The sequence below is a fragment of the Cynoglossus semilaevis genome, chromosome 2 (genome assembly GCF_000523025.1).
Source record: "Cynoglossus semilaevis isolate Cse_v1.0 chromosome 2, Cse_v1.0, whole genome shotgun sequence".
In the NCBI taxonomy this organism is placed as follows: Eukaryota; Metazoa; Chordata; class Actinopteri; order Pleuronectiformes; family Cynoglossidae; genus Cynoglossus; species Cynoglossus semilaevis.
Window position 1 is genome coordinate 9,949,384 of NC_024308.1, and position 16,725 is coordinate 9,966,108.

Here is a 16,725-nt window from a genome sequence, read left to right on the forward strand (position 1 = left end):
GTGTGGGTGGTGGGGCGGTGGCGTGGGGGGGGGGGGGGGGGGGGGGGGGGGGGGGGGGACCGGAGGGGGCGCACACAGATCGTCCCACCTCCCTTTAACCCTGCAAAGGCGCTCCAAAGTTGCGGAGCGCACCGCGGAAACTCTCCAAAGAGTTTCCAGCTTCTGCTGACAGAAAGGGGAAGGCAACAGTTGGAACGACGGCAAAACTTTTGGAGGAGTGAAGCGGAGGGTCAGGAATAAAGAAGGGACGAAATGGTCCTGCAGTCGAACCGCACATGTGAGCCCACAGGCCACCGGTAACGACTCTTTTTTTTTTTTATTTTAAAGGGAGTGAAGGATCGCACCGAAGGATCTCCAGAGGTCAGGGGCCGGACTGTCCCAAGTGTCCGATCACCTCCACACCATGGTTTACCTGCCGGGACTCAGCTGGGTTCTCCTGAGTGCGCTGCTGCACACCGTGGCACCCTGGGGCGCAGAGCGGCCGGACCGACCCAGGCAGTGCCGCGTACCGCAGTCGGTGAGTTCTGCTGAATAAACTAAACTTCATTTTGCTTTTACTACAGTTTTATTCTAGTAAAAGTAAATATATTATATAAATATAAAAAAGTGTATATATGTGTGTGTGTGTGTACTACTGTAGTATAATATAATAGTATATATAAAAAATATTAGAGGGTAAGGGTATCTTTTAGAATGTGTAGTCTACAGAGAGTATTTGTGAATTAATTTGATTTATTGATTATGTTCTAATTTATTTATGAATTATTGAACCATTGACCACATTTCAAACCCGAAGGCCTCCCTAATATAATAGCGTATTTGACAGGATTAAGAATGAACATATATCTGCTGAAATAAAGCAATAGGCATAATAATAATAATAATAATAATAATAATAATAATAATAATAATATAACAATAACAACAACAATAATAATTTTTTTTTCAAAATTGCTTCAGCAGTTTTTGGCAGTCCTTCTGTAAGATGCACTGCGGCTGTGACTGTTAGGAAATGATCCGCGGGTCTTAGAAAATAGAGACGTTTGCCAAGAAAACGGTTAAATCTCGCCAACTTTGTGGCTGTTTATGTGACGAACGCATGTGGGGAACACCCACGACTGACTTGACTTTATGTCTCTGACCTTAAATGATTCAATCTTAAATCTTTTGCGATCGAGACACAGCCATTCCCACAACGCACGAGCACTAAAAGCACGCGCACGGAACATAATGGAGAAATGGAGGAGTTAAAAGTTGTTCAGTTTCTTAATTATAACTGACCTCCAGAACCTCAGGTCCCCGGGAACATACAGAGGTCAATTCCCCTTAGAGACAGAAACCATGAAACCATGGCCGGATAAAGGCAACAATCTACACTCCACACCATAGACTGCACTACATAGGCCACAGACATGTGCAGCAGGAGGGCTTTGAAAAGACACTTGCGGTCGTGCATGTGAGTGTGAATGTTATTGGGGTTGTCATTAGGAGTCGTTTAGAGATCACAGGCCTTTGTTTCATTAGTGCATTATGTCTATAGGCGGATGAGCGATCTGTTCAGTGAGATCACAGAGGGCTTCGTGCTCCTTTGCTTCATGTGTTTTGTAATGCGTCAGTACAGTGGTCTCTGTTTTGTGTTAAGAGTAATTTTCCCCCTTTAAAAAAGAAAAAGAAAAAGGGGCAGCCCTGTGCTATGGGGCTCTGCATGAAAAGGACAGACAGCTCCACCAGAGGGGATCCCGATACTGGATCTTCATATTCAAAAATCTATTTCATGGTGTGCAGAAACAGCTGTCTTACTAATCAGGTGGAGATCAAAAACTCTACATGCAAAAAGGAGCCTTTAAAGGAGATGTACAAGTTTAGGAAATGTCAAAGAAAATTATCCAAGTTAAGACATTTCACCTTATCTGGAAATGGTAAAAGCAAGTGAAATGAAATTTAGCACTTAAGATTTATTTAGTCTGCAGAGAGATTGCTTTTCTCTCTCTCTCTCTCTTTCTCTCTCTATATATGTATGATAATAGAACTTCTACTAGTTCTTGGCAGCTGTTTGAAAAGTCCCATATGGCAAAGACCATGTTGGCAATGTGCATTATAATTGAAACACAGCTGAGGGAAATCTTGACTAAATCTTAGAAGTAAACATATTCTAAGAATAACTTTATTTTCGAGTAATGGTTTTCATCCCTCACATGCCTGATTACACTGTGTGTTGCAGGCCAGCAGTTTGATATTGTTTATAAAAGCAAATTCCTTTTTTTCATATTTGAATAATGCCAGCATCAAAGTCATGTGCACATGCTCAACACATTTTCAGAGTGCATAACACAAAACATATTTTAAAACACAACAGGGCCGTACGACCGTTCAAAGTGCCCGGGATTATTTCATTTCCATCGTGACATTGTTTTGTATGACGATAACCGCAATTGACAAACACTTCCTGTAATTCAAACCACCCAGGACTAAAACAGTGCCGTACTTAGGGCTGTCAGCGCACCATCCCCATCCTTGGTGTAAAAAATGTCACAAACAAAAGTATCACAGCGGGGTCAGAATGCAGAGCATGTTCCCTTCAGTCCTGGGCTTTTATGAGCTCCAGTGCAGTATATTTGCACTGCAGCATTAAAAATACTTCCCTAGGACGAAAGAGGCTTTGGCAACTGAGGTATGCACCTCTACAATACACAGGGGTCTGTTTACAGCGCAGAAGGCCCCTCTATAAACTCCCAGCCTGCACCGCAGAAGAAAGACTTTGCAGCACTGAACCAAGCTGCCATCATTTCAAAATGGTTTTTGAGTCTTTAACTTGTTGACCCGAGCATATGAGCCAATAAACCACAATAGAGAAGGAATGTGTCGGATTTGGTTTTAAGGCAAGTTACGCTGCTCCGGCATGATGGTTGTGGTGTTTTTGTTTCTTTCATTCCTTAACTCCTTAGTTTTCAAGTCTTAAAATGTATTTATTTTTACTCTTTTTTCAGCAAAGTGACATGAACTCCTTCCTGTGGATGGTTAAACGACCAGCACCTCATCCACCATCATACTTGTTTGGTACCATCCACGTCCCTTACACACGGGTCTGGGACTTCATCCCCAACAGCACTAAGGAGGCTTTTCACAACAGCCGCAATGTTTTCTTTGAACTGGACCTGACTGACCCTCTGACTATCTCTAAGCTAACCAGCTGTCAGCTGCTGCCCCACGGCGAGAACCTGCAGACGCTGCTACCTCGAGACCTGTACCGCCGCCTCAAACGCCACCTGGACTACGTCAAACACATGATGCCTTACTGGATGACCGCTGACCAGCGAGGCCGCGGCCTTTATGCTGACTATCTGTTCAACGCAATTGCAGGAAACTGGGAGAGAAAAAGGCCTGTGTGGGTGATGCTGATGGTCAACTCACTGACAGAGTGGGACGTCCGGTCCAGGGGGACACCGGTTCTGGACCTGTTCTTGGCTCAAGAGGCTGAGGGGATGGGAAAAATGACTGGGGCCGTGGAGAGGGTGGAGGAGCAGTGTCACCCCCTCAATGGGCTTAACTTTTCTCAGGTAAGAGATTAGATGTAAATGTTTTTTTGCACCTGTATACACAGCTGGAGTGGCATGAGTAACAGTAACACAGGTGGGCAAGGCTCAACGGGGGCATAAGAAAATCCTAGGATTGTGTAATAAGGTAGCTTCAAAAACGAATAAGGTCACTGGGAAATCTGGGGGTGTCGTTACACCTTCTCTAATAGAACTGTTGGAGGAGTTAAAGGTTATTACAGTAGAACTTTCTAATGGAGGCAGCTTTACCGTTAAAGACGTCCCACCACCTCCCTCGACATACTTAACAACTGAGTCCGCAGATATTTTCAGGCTGAGCAGCTTTCACCCTGAACAGATAAGAAAAAGTTACACACAGCTCTTCCTGTAATCAGAGAATGTTGAAGGAATGAAATCACCACATTGGCTGATGAGGGAAACACTGGGAGTGAAGCTATGTTTTATTGCTTTTTCACTGATGCATCAGTCTGATAAGGAGTCAGTTTCAGGTCTCAGACAGTGGGTTATATGATAAGTTTTTAAAACCATGAAGATCAGAGAAGAAACTGCGATAAAGACTGTTTGTTTGAATAGAACTCTTAATTAACATTAGGGAGGAAAACATTTCACAATGTGCGTGTGTTCCTAACTGAGCACATGTGCTCTGCACGCACAGCACGCCACACACGACGGCACTGCACTGTAAGCAGTGCAGAACTCCATACGTGTGCGTTGATGGTGCGGGGCAACAGAATTTGCAAAGGCCGAGGCTTCCATGTGACAGGTCGGAGGTGTTGGGGGCTAATTTGAGAGACGGCTGGCTCCGAGCCTCTCTTCTTTCATCATCACCTCCTAACTACGCTGTCAAAGTTGCAATGCACGCGCTGTCCATGCCTGAGTGCTTTACTGCCCCTGAAATAAGTTCACTGTAAGGTAAACTGGGCTTCTCACTGAGGGATATGACATAAGGTACATGTGTCAGAGATGTTTCCAGTTTTGCTTGTACTTGATTCCTTTTTTGATTTCCTGGTCCATGACCTTTGTTTTGTTTCACCTGTGGTTGTAGGCAGTGACTGTTCACATTTAGATAAATAATGGTAAATGTTTCGATCACCCTCTAGTCCTAGTGACCAGCTGAAGCGCCTGACTCCGCAGGTTTTGCCATTTACCTACTGACAGCAGGGATACCAGACGAGATCTACACAGTCCTGGAAATTCATTTAAAATTGTGTCATAAAGAACCTCCTGTTCATCCCTCAGCAGTGTAAGCATCACTGCACCCCCGCTTCCAACCCACTCATTTTCAGACATGTATGAGAACAATTCAGAGCTGAACTGAAACTGACATGGAAACCATTATTTCCAATTATAATAATTTGTGATATAAACTGCACACTATGGTTGATCAGGTCCCTGTACGCTTGACTGGAACAGCAGTGAGGTCAAAGAAGGATGGATCACAGACAGGCAAAGAGAAAAAGTGAGGGTAGGAGTGTAAGGAAAGGAAACTTAGACCCAAGAGAGAAAATGGGAAAAGGAAAAAGTTTGACTAGAGGGAAGCAGAGAGTTTTAAGACAGTTTGGAGTTGAAAAGCCTCAGTGAAGGGTGAACATCATCTGCTCTTGAAACACTTACCTGAAACATGAGCAATTCTTAAAAGGTGTGTTGGGGAATGATCCAACCCAGCTCATGTTATTTGTTGTTAATAAAAAAGTAGATGCTTGCAGTATCCCGTGACTCCTGCTCTGCTCTTGGAAACCTAAACTCCGTGGCAGGGGCCCTGGTGCTCGATGGAGACGCTGGTTTGTCCATCTTTATAGTTTAGTTGATATAAGAGGTTCGCTGACCTCAAGGATTTTGTTTTCAGACTAAACATAGCACAACAAACACACCAACTTTGTGAGATAGGAGGTTTGAGTGCAGCAATCTGTTTGGAGTGGTTGATGCTGGTGATAGTGTGGCAGATATGAAGAGACGTTAAGAGTGCTAGAGTCACCTTTAGACTTATAATCAGGAGATCTGTCTGTCTGAGACTCCTGTGGAGACTCTTCAGATGACAGAGAGGTGTGGACGTCTCTGTGAGAGGAACTTCAGGGGAAACAAAGGACAGGACGCATGGTTCTCCTCCAGATCTGTGAAACTTGATGTAGGGTGACAGCTGTCCGAGGAGGGCAGTACTGAAATCTTTGTGAATTTATAAAGTAGGAGAAACCCGAGTGGGTGTAAACACTACCACCAACCACCCAGAAATCCATATCAGCGATTATACTTTCTCTTCCCGCAAGGCTTGATGGATAACATACCATCATGGCTTATCACGTAAATGTGTTTGGTTTCGATTTGAATAATGATTCAGAACAACCACAATACTTTTGCTAAAATCTGCTGGAATGGAAACTGCAGAGTTCAGCTATCTCAGTGTTGTAATACCCCTGACGCCTACCATACCACTGAGTACATTGTGATACAAAAATATTGTTGCTTAAATTTACTGTATACTAGTTTAGCATTTAGATCAGAAACAAATCTGATGGTTTTGTGAGTGCAGAGATTGACCCATTTGTGCGTCCCTCTTGTTCTCACGCAAGAATATATATATATATTTATTTACTTTTCCTGGGTCACATTGCAGCTAAGCCCACTGGCCCATGTCAGGGAGAAATTATATCATATCAATGGCGCCTGACTCCTGGACAGGGGTCAGGGGTCAGGGCTGGAGGTGGTAAGAAAGCAGCAGAGCACAAAGGAGACTGGGAGTCTGCTGGGGTCAGACTGAGCATCCTGGCTGCTGAGAAGACCCTCGGTCTGACAGGAAGGTAGACTCCAGCTCTGACCAGGTTATTCTGACATAAATTGTGAATATTTAATGCAGTGTGGTGCAGGACAACTTAGAATTTAATGTAGACTAAAGCATTTAAATACTTGGCGATAGAACGTGGCTTCTGTGACTATGATATTTTCTCATAGTATCTTAAAAGCAAAATGTTGGTTTATCAATTTTCTTGTTTGTTTTATTTTTTAAATCATAGCTGCATTTATATCAAGAGCATCAACAGACTGTTAGGTCTTTTGTCTTCTTATTTGTTAAGACATTATTTGCAGACCTCATAGAAAAACCCCAAATGCAGCCACAAACCAATGGTATCCTGTCAGTGTAGTTTCAGAGTGAGGCTCTATCATTATACAGTAGCTGCTGGGTGGAAGGATTATATAAATAAAGACTCATCTAATATATAATGTATGGTATCTTTTTTGTTATTAAAGACTTGCCTTCAGTTGAGCTTTCGATCACACTGCCACGGTAGCCCCTGTGGTCACAGAGGGGTACTGTACCCTTCAGCTCTGGTCATGAAGCTAAAATATCACAAAAATGTGCGTCTGCATGACATAATAATATGAAATGTGATGACATTTGGGTTTTCACAATGCTGTCTGTATGAAACCATATAATGAAAAGCATATGGAGCTGGGTTACCAACCACTGGGTTTACACTTAGTGGTTATAAAGTGAAACTGTCGTCTGCACCATCGACTCTGCCTATGTTTAGACCCACGCTTACTGGAATCCCACACAGCAGTTTGATTTGTGCTTAATTCTCTAGATAAGACTGCAAATATATTTATATGATTTGGTTGAAAATCCAAAATGAATGATTTTAAATATAAATATTCTATAAAAGTAAATTGTAGATCCAACAGTTTTAAATGAACATTTCTAATGAGTATCAAGTGTAATATCGTAGGCCTTAACATCTCCATAAACAAGGCAGAAGTTGCTACGAAAAACAATGGAAATAAAATCAAAATAAGATTTCCATGCATCATCCTATCAAATCCGGCTTCATACTTTGTGTTTCTTGGAGCTTGTTCACCTAAACAGCACATCTTTGAACCCAGGAATCGACTTCCAACCTTACTTAAATCCAAATATTTACATTTCGTGATGGGTGTGTGAGTTTTAGTTACAAGGGATGTCTTGGCCACAGACTCTGGCTGATGGAAAAAGCGAATTTGCTGTCTGCACTCTTCTCTTCCATCCTCTGACCTCCTCATTCCTTTTTTGCTTTAATTTTAGTTCTCCCTGCTCCCTATCTTTTTCTCCGACATGTCTCGAGGCCTCGCACGTCTCATTGCTCACCCATTGCTTATTTACACACACATATGTGCACATACAGTAAACACCCAGACACATATACACAGAGAGGAAAAAAAAATGTGGAAGAAGAAGAGGAGGAGGAGATTGGCTTTAAAGCGTGCTTGCCCTGTGTATCTTCTCTTTAAAGCATGACATCTGAGGGTGTCTAAGCTATAATTACCTGCGCAAATATGTGGAAAACTATGAGGCTACACATATCAGGGCGATCATCTGGTCCTGTCGGCAGGCAGACGGCAGTCCCACTGTTGCACTAATAACTTAATAGGCCCCTTAATGACCAAATAGCCTGCTGCCATCCAGAAGCACTTAGACAATTACGTGTTCGCCAGAACACTGGCTGAGGTGAGGTGGAGAGAGGTAGAGAGGTGGATATAGATGCGGAAAAACAGACACACAGTGCATTTGACAAGTACATAAATAACATTTTTACACTTGATCATTATGTTGTGTGATGAAAGCGAAGAGGTAAAGGGGAAAAGAAGTTGAATTTATGTTTCTTTAAAGCGGGCCACATACAAAAAGCTAATGCAAAAATAATGCTATGTGGTAAGAAATGGACCATTTAAAGTAAGTGCCGCAATTTCTGTGATTTTGAAGCTGGAAAAACACAGTCAAACCTACTTTATCCAAATAACTTCACCCAGTGCATTAATTCAAACTTGAACAGGTTAAAGTTACTAACAAAGCAAACCATATTATTGTGATTTGGAACAACTTTTTGCTTTCTCCTCCCCTTATTAGTACATTTTGACTTTGCACTATTCCTTTGCAATCTGCATACAGAATACTCATTAAAACAAAAGAAACTGTAGTAAACTATAGAGTTGAGTGTTGTTAGTCAGAGGACAGCAGGTAGTTTCCACTCAGACTGAGGTTAATTTCAGGTTGTGATGGCCAGAGGCTGATTGATCACAGACAGGAATATGACTGACTGATTTCCTCAGAGACCCACTTGGCCCCTCTGGAATGCTGGAGGCTATTAGATCATTGTACATCCATACATGTGGTATGCCGTTGTTGATGTGTTCGCTCTTCTTTAGAAGATATCGCCTACATTGGCTTATTTTTTTGACGCTTTACATCTGATTTTGAGTTAAGGTTTGGCCAGTTTACTGTATTTTTCCTGTTGTTGCTGATTGTATTAGACGCGGTGGTAATATTTGTGCAGGTGGGAATGCTTCAAGCTTTATCATTTTTAAAAATCTTTGTGCATTTTGTTTTCTAAATCCTGGTACAGTATGTAAATGAGATCTGCTTTTGATGTTATTCTGCTGTTCCAGATGTTGGACATTTGGTTGTTGTCCTCAGGATGCAGAGGTAGGACTGAAGCACCTTTTCTTTGTAACAATGCCGCCCAGTTATGTCTGTTTGAAATACACAGTTTAATTAGCAGAGAAAACATCCAGCTGTTTATAAAATGAGTCATGAATCTTTGCAGGATGCAGACAGAAGAATAAACCCCATACAAAGGTTACAGGAAAGCTGTCTATAACGTTGTGATAACATTATAGCATTTTCACCTAAAAATCTTGACTCTCTTACCATGATGATGGTCAAATGAAAACCCACATAATAAAGACAAAGATGACTGAGAATGAAACATCAGTATTAAATTGTACCAGGTAGACCATCAGATCATTACAGAAACATGAAACCAAAACAATTTACCTTTAACATGGGACCAACATTTAGTCTAACTCAGAAAAGAAAATATTAAAAACAAAATCTAATCTGAAGAACTCAGGGTCGGTGCTTTGTATGCTGTGTCAAGTCTTTGGAATATATGAACTCATACTTCATCTCCATGACACTGTGAAGTAGTGGTTTGAATGGAGGAATGAAGTTTACAAGCTCGGTCGTTTTAGTCTAATGAGAAAAAGGGCAGCACTTTATAGTAGTGTGATAAACAGGTAGTTTAACTAACGAAAAAGAGCTGTAATCACAATCCTGACTTCTGTCCACAGTGTTTACTTTTAAAATCGGCGAGGAAACCCATGCAAATGCACTGCAGCCATAAATAACAGCTTGTATAGTCCTAATTAACGTTGGCCGAGGGACAGCAGTACACCGACACGTAACCAAACAGCGTGGTGTATCGATGTCACCCGGGGTGAGGAAACATGTAGAGAAGATTGCCAGTACGCGACGGCATGCAACTTTCCATGTCCAATTCTCTGTGGTCCAAGATAAACTCAGTCACACATACTACCACACCTCTCACACTCCTGGCCAACAGTCAGAAATAGGTGCCAATAGAGAACAACTGTTTGTGCCTGTGTGTGTGTGTGTGTGTGTGTGTGTGTGTGTCTTGAGCCAGGCTTGTAGGGGATTAGGCAGCATTAGTGAAGCCCTCTCAGTGAACCTAGGTTTAATGTGACCCATGCGTCCGCTCTGTATACACAACCCAGAGGACCACTAAAGCTCTGCTCACACTCTGCCCCTGCACCTCTCACCTTTCTATATCCCTGCACTGAAAACATACCTGTATGAACTTGTTTTCCTTCTACAGAACTAATTTGGCTAAATATTAGACAGTAAGGTTTTTAAGCAGTAACCAGTAGTTAAATATACTACGAAGAAGTCTTGAGTCCAGTTTAAGTCCAGACTTGTGTAATGTAGTAATGGTAACCAGGGCCATTTTCTTAGTGCCACTCGTGCCTTATTTCCGCTAATGGAAATTTTTACCCCAAAAATGTTCCTTGCTCTTGCAACGAACTGTAAAATGAGAAATGATGGCTGCTTTTGTTACTGATTCAGTCTGAGCCGAAACGTTCCCCACTCACACAGTGGTCGGGGTCTCATAAACCTAATTGAAGGCCACATAAATACGGTCATTTGTCCCAAATGCCCATGTGTAAGCCGGTAAAACAACACCCACCATAAAAATTGTCTCTCGCTGGAAGCATTTAGAGGAGGCAGAGAGACAAACCTGCAGCAGACACGGATCGGCAAAAATCTAAGTGGGCAGACGGAGTGAAGAGTGAAGTGCCAGAGTAATGACCATTGATCAAATTCACAGTCAGGAGAGGAAGCAGACAGTCAGACACAGACAGGTGGGCAGCCAGGAAAGAAAAAAGAAGACCGTTTGAGTGTCATTCATTAAATGTCAAACAGACGTGCTTTGGTACCAGTTTTATAGGGACTGATTACTTTGGAGATAAGTGAAAGCACGAACTCGGAACTTTGCAGGTTTCACTGAGCTGAGTAACCAATGTGAAAAACGCTACCATATGTACAAACCTTTCATTCTCCAATCGCAGACATTTCCCCAGTCAGCCTCCAAAGTTCTGCTTGAAATTGAAATGTAGCTTTGAACAGACTGTGGACAAAGGATGGATTCACATGAATCCAGGGTATTATTGTGAATTTTCCTCTTTAGTTTGGTGTTGAAGAAATGAAACAAGTCCAGTGTTTTTTCATGATTTTAAAGCCTTAAATCAAAGTCATCCAGCTCCTAGTCAATAAACCAAACGTTTGGCTGAAAACGTTTAAGAATTAATGCCACTGTTTCACTTCTTAGATTTTCTAATTAGATTTTCTAAGCATTCCTTCATCAGATTGGCTGAGGGCGTTTTCTTGACCGTTGAATGACCCCGCTGCTCTGGCTGCAGCACTAAGACCTTCATTAATAAGATGAGGATGACAGCTTTGCTGCCTGTGTTTTTTTTTTCCTGATTTTTCTGGCCTTTTTTTGCCTCCTCTTTTTCATTACGGTCAATTTCACCTATCATGTATTTTAATTTAGTGTTTCTACTTTTCCCCGACCACAAACTCTCCCAATGTCGAAGGAAAGAAAAAACCCCCCAACAATTTCAACCATATGGAAGACTTCATAAAAATGCAATTGAGTGAGAATTCAACTTTCTTAGAGAGTCTCCAAAGCACTGAGGTCTCTGCGGGGTGCTGTTGTTTAGGGAATGTCCAAATGATGGGCAGATGTAATTACAGCCACATACTAAGTGGGAGAGCTGAGATGGATGAAACCGGATGAATGTGAGAGCCAGGATGAGCGGAGGAGGAGGAAGTCGGGTGAATATAGTGTATAAGTTGAGAAAGAAGTACACAGTGGGTGGTTGGTTTGTCATTTTTTTTCTTCTCCCTTCTTTGGTCTGTCCTGTGGGTGTGCATCATGTGACGCTGTGTAATTAGCCTGCGGTCACACCAGAGTTGTACAAACAGATTAGCAGGGAAACATGTCAGTCTGAGGTAGGGCTGGACACACACATACACACACATACACAGGAGTAAGGTTGTGTGGGAAAATGGTTTGAGTATAAGTGAACAGGTGGGCAGTTGACTTTATCAAAAGATTTAATTCTTATGCTCTAGTAGTCATGGGCGTTAGCAGCATTTTGATTCAGTTTGATACTGATTCTTATTTTGGTTAATTTATTTACTGATAATGACAGATACTATATATAGATTTATATATACTACAGATAATGGGTTGATTTTTCTTTACCCCATGACAAAGTTATATTCTCCATATTGTTTACAGCTTTCCAAGACCTCTTTAAAATTCACTAAACTAAATAACGGCAGAGGTGTACTGTGATTTAAGAACCAGTATGAATGAAAATCTGCTGTTGTTTCCTACATAACAAATACACGAGAGACACATTCTAACAAATACGTAGACGGACTCTCATTGGTGCACACCACCATGAATCCAACAGTTGAAGGAAATGTGAAGAGCAGTAGGTGTTGTTATTACATGTGGAAGTCAAATATCTCTCAGTTTCTGATTGATGCACTCCACTAATATACTTAGCCAGTTTACATTTCTACCAAAATGGATGGCAATGAAAATGCAGGGCCATTTGAAATAACCAGTGCTCCAAAATAAATCTTTGTCTACCATTTATACCCTAGTTGATACAAAATTTATTTCAGATGGTGATGAAGAGGAATAGTTTGGGAAAAGGGGAAACAAAATAGTTGGTGAGAATAATTTATGACTCACTTTTATTTAAAGAATTGGCCTTTATGAATGCAGCCATGGGAGCCAGAGTTTTCTGGAGCCAACAGTGGGATGTCATGGTGCTGTGAATGGGAGAGAACGCTTGCTTTTTAAAATAAATAATCTATGGAAATGGCAATAAGCACATTTATTTCAACATGAAGTTGGTTTATAAAATGCAATTTATTTGAAAGACAACTTGTGGTTTTATTGGAACTAAAACTTGGACCATTGTGTTTGTCTGGGAACGGTGACTTCCTGAAGTGTCAACTAGTTTCCTGGCAACTGGTTTCAGCTCTTGTGGATACTGAGGGAGTATTCAGAAGATAGCAAAACGTAGGCAAATCAAATATTTCTATAAAGTACAACATAAGCACACACCGTAAAATGTGACAACTGGCCTTTAAAAAAGAGAAGCAGACCCACTGGGATAGAATACAGTGCCATTCTCTGCTGAAGTGTTTGCTCTGGGAACAGACAGATGCCACAAAAGTGAACATTCCTGGGGCTGAGCAGAGGAGACAGACAATCAGAGAGGGTCCCTGAGAACAGGAGCCAGCAGGAAATCTCATGTACATACTGTATGAGCCTTCAGATAGGTCAGTTTAACTTGGCTGGAGAGAGGCGGTCTGTAAGCAGAAGCACTTATTACTTGCCGATGCCCCCGTCAGCTCCTGTGCCAGACCACCTGCCTTCCCCATATTAAACAGCTCTGTGTGGACGGCGACCATGTCTTAGCCTGAAATACTTTAGACCTCAAATAAATCTTTTTAAAAGCGTCTACTATTTCTACTTCCACTTCAGAGAGAGTTATAGTCAGGATATTTTTCTAACTCGCAATTAAAAAAATATGAAGTTTTGTTCAGGTTTTGCCAGTGCACTTACAAGTACTGCTGTTTATTCAGCATTTATAACACATGTATTCATCAGTTGGTATGTAGTAGTTATTTATGACTAAATCTGTTTTAGTTACATATAAACTATTAATAAAAATATATATGGGGTTGCCAGGTTGTGTAGCTCTGTACTTTAAATCCTAGCTACTTTAACAAAAGTCATGGAAAAAAAAAACACGTTCAACTTTACAGGCAATCAATTAGCGATGAGCTACGATAAGAAACGAATTAGCTACTATCCAAATTAAAATATGTTCAAGGTTTTGAGATACAGTTTGTGAAACATTTGTTAATGTTGAAATAAGTTCCGGCAACTGTTCCTCATTTTGTAGCTTCTCATACTGTATCTGGGAAAAGAAGCTAAAACGGTTCTGAAGATGAACTTTATTAACATCTGTGGTCCACAAACCCTGTTAGAAAGACACAGTTATAGACCTAGATATGGAGCAGAGACTTTAGCAGCAGTTCTCATGTCATAGCAGACTGCAGCATTGTTGAGATGCTGTGTGCGATGAACTACACCACAGAAATGTTTCCTTGCCTCCGGTCGTTTTTCGAAGATGGCCTCCTGTGTAATCCGGCAACGTTACAGAATTCGATAATTTGAAAACTATGACGTTGGAACATAATGAGCCAAACAGTGCTCTGGATCAACGTGAACAAATTCCACATTTTGTTTGGATTTTTGTTCTGCGGCTTTTCACAGGTAATCATGTCGACACCTCCGGCCGCCGGTGCTAGATTGACAGACCATGCCATTGTTAGGAGCTAAGAGCTGGATCTTTACAAAGACTTTACAGGGATTGGATATTTATTGGAAAGGAAACAAGTTTATTTAATCTTCTCGCCAATATACAAACAAGAGAGAGCATGAGGGACACAGAGGAAGAGAGACGGGAGAGACTGGGCCCCGTCTGTGCCTCTGTAGTCAGCTCTGGTGACGGCCAACCCAAGCACTGGAGAGCAGTGTGAATGGCTTTTTAATGCGTGCTAACAGCCGGGTGGTTAGTGTGGGTGGGAGTGAGGGTGGACACTGGGATACACTTATTGATAGAGCGGAAGGAGATTGATGACAGTGTTTTGACACGTGGTCCCAGATGACCACCACGGCACGGCGCTGGTCACGACTATGGACTGTACGAGGCTGCAGGACCGGCGTGGGCTCGGGACCTCCTGCTCAGTGGTATCCCATGTGTAATCACATCTTTAAAGATGTGGTCTTTTCTCTGACTCATTAATCTTGCAGCCCCAGTGTTGTTTTTGAGGTCTTGTTATTTTGCCTGAGACTGACAAAAATTAAGTTGCAATTATGTGGAAATCACAGAAGTAATTACTGTCGCTGCTGCACTGTCTATAGAAGAATGTCCAGCTGGCTCCTGATTTTACACTCACTCAAATGGAAATGATACACTGTAAAGAAAACACATCCAATACATGTATCATTCAAAGTCTAAACCTGACAAATGTTGCTCTTAGTTATGGCAGTGGTCAGATGGAAGTCTTGTCTTCTTCTTTACTTGGACATGACTTTTGTTTGGACCTGTCTTGCCCTTGTTCATTCTTCCAGCACTGATTTAGGGATTATATTTCAGTTGTCTGAAAAAAAAAAAACATCACTGCATGAAACCCAATAAGGCTGTAAATCTGTCTGGATTCATCGTTGTGAAGCTTTTACAAATTCACTTTGACATTTTTCATTTTTCAAGTTCTTAAACACAACTGAGAACTTTATGGTCACTGCTATCTGTGCTGTTGTTAGCGCTCCGCCTTCACATACAAGGGTGGACAGCTGTGGAATCCCTCTTTAACAAAGAGAACGAATCAGTTTGACCGACCCCGTTATGTTTGATTTACACAGAAATGTGACAAAAGATGAACTGTTTATTGTCATTTATTGCCATGTATATAAAGTCTATCCTTCTGGAAATAGAAAAAGAGTCCCTAATATACCTCAAAGTGTAATTGAATATGACCATCGATATTTATTAAGACAGTAAATTCTGTAAAATCTTCAGGTTGTGTTTAGGAACTGTTTTCCCAGTTTATTAAAAAAACATTTCAAAATGGTTCCTTAAGTGTTGCTGCTTCTGGAACTGCTCCAGGTTATTTCAAGTGGTTTAACAATATTGTTTGTCTTTGTGAAGAGCATTCAAGCGCTGATAATGTTGGTTGTTTCAACACTTGGTTCGATTGATGACATTCCTCCTTCTAAAAGACTGTCCAAGAACGGCATTATAAGCACATCAGGTTATTTCCAGACAGAACATCAACAACGCAGATGGAGGCGTCTTTATACTAATAGACATGACTGTGTGAACCCATCTCTAAATAGAATAGAACTTCCTATGAAACAGGATATAGTTGGATATACAGTACCAAATAAACCAAGGCTCTTGTCAATTTCTCAACGATCTCTGGGGCCTGAACATGATCATTTTGTTCTAAACAGCCAGTTTGAGTGTCACAATCCACAGAAAAGCACAAACAAAAGTAACAGTTTCTTATTTGGGCATGTTTATAAAGTGAAAAATGGAATGGATCAGGGTCTTTGTTCTTACCTCAGCCCTGCTTCTGTTTAAACTCATTGTCTCTCAACTTGAGCAGAGGCTGTTGTGCTCCCTGGGAGCCAGGGGAAGTTAAGAAGACACTAACAAAAAAGGAAAAGTGACAGGAGCAGACCACAACGAATACTTTTATCTGAAGGTCAGTTTTTACTGAGGATACTTCTGGAACTGTTTCGGGTCGTTTTGTACTACTTTGGCAGCCTGTTGCAGGCTAACCAGTCTTACAAACAGTCTTGAACTGCTCAGTGAACAGACACATTATGCAGAACTATTGCACACACTAATAAAACTAATAAAAACTGGTATTTTCTACATATAATAATAAACGTTAAGCCACTGTGTATGCAACTTTATTAGCAGCGTCCACGTAACATCGCGCTTGTCTTTTAATGCAGAATGCTTTGTCTCCAAGAGGTGAAGGCTGGAGGTAAGACGTGACCGAGCCAATCATCTTGACATGTATCAAGAGTGAGTCATAGACAGATGCAGTGGAGAGACCTAAGGGTTGGGGACCACTGCTTTAGAAGACTTTACCTCTGTATATGTTGTCACAAGAAATCAGAGTCTGCTTTAGTCACTACTGGCAAATCACACTCACCAAATATTGGGATCTTGG

General features: G+C 41.4%; 1 protein-coding gene across 3 annotated transcripts in view; it reads left to right on the forward strand.

The window, feature by feature from the left end:
• The window catches only part of trabd2b (TraB domain containing 2B), an 88,632-nt gene that overhangs the window by 23,567 nt on the left and 48,340 nt on the right, over positions 1–16,725 (forward strand). For 2 of the 3 annotated variants that reach the window (XM_008336326.3, XM_008336320.3), the window contains exons 2-3: positions 328–517; positions 2,988–3,557. In XM_008336326.3, the coding sequence (XP_008334548.1) occupies positions 404–517; positions 2,988–3,557 (684 nt within the window). In that variant the 5' untranslated portion in view covers positions 328–403. Of the gene's footprint in view, positions 1–91; positions 230–327; positions 518–2,987; positions 3,558–16,725 lie in introns of those variants that run through there. The other variant, XM_025065242.1, reaches the window with a different exon arrangement.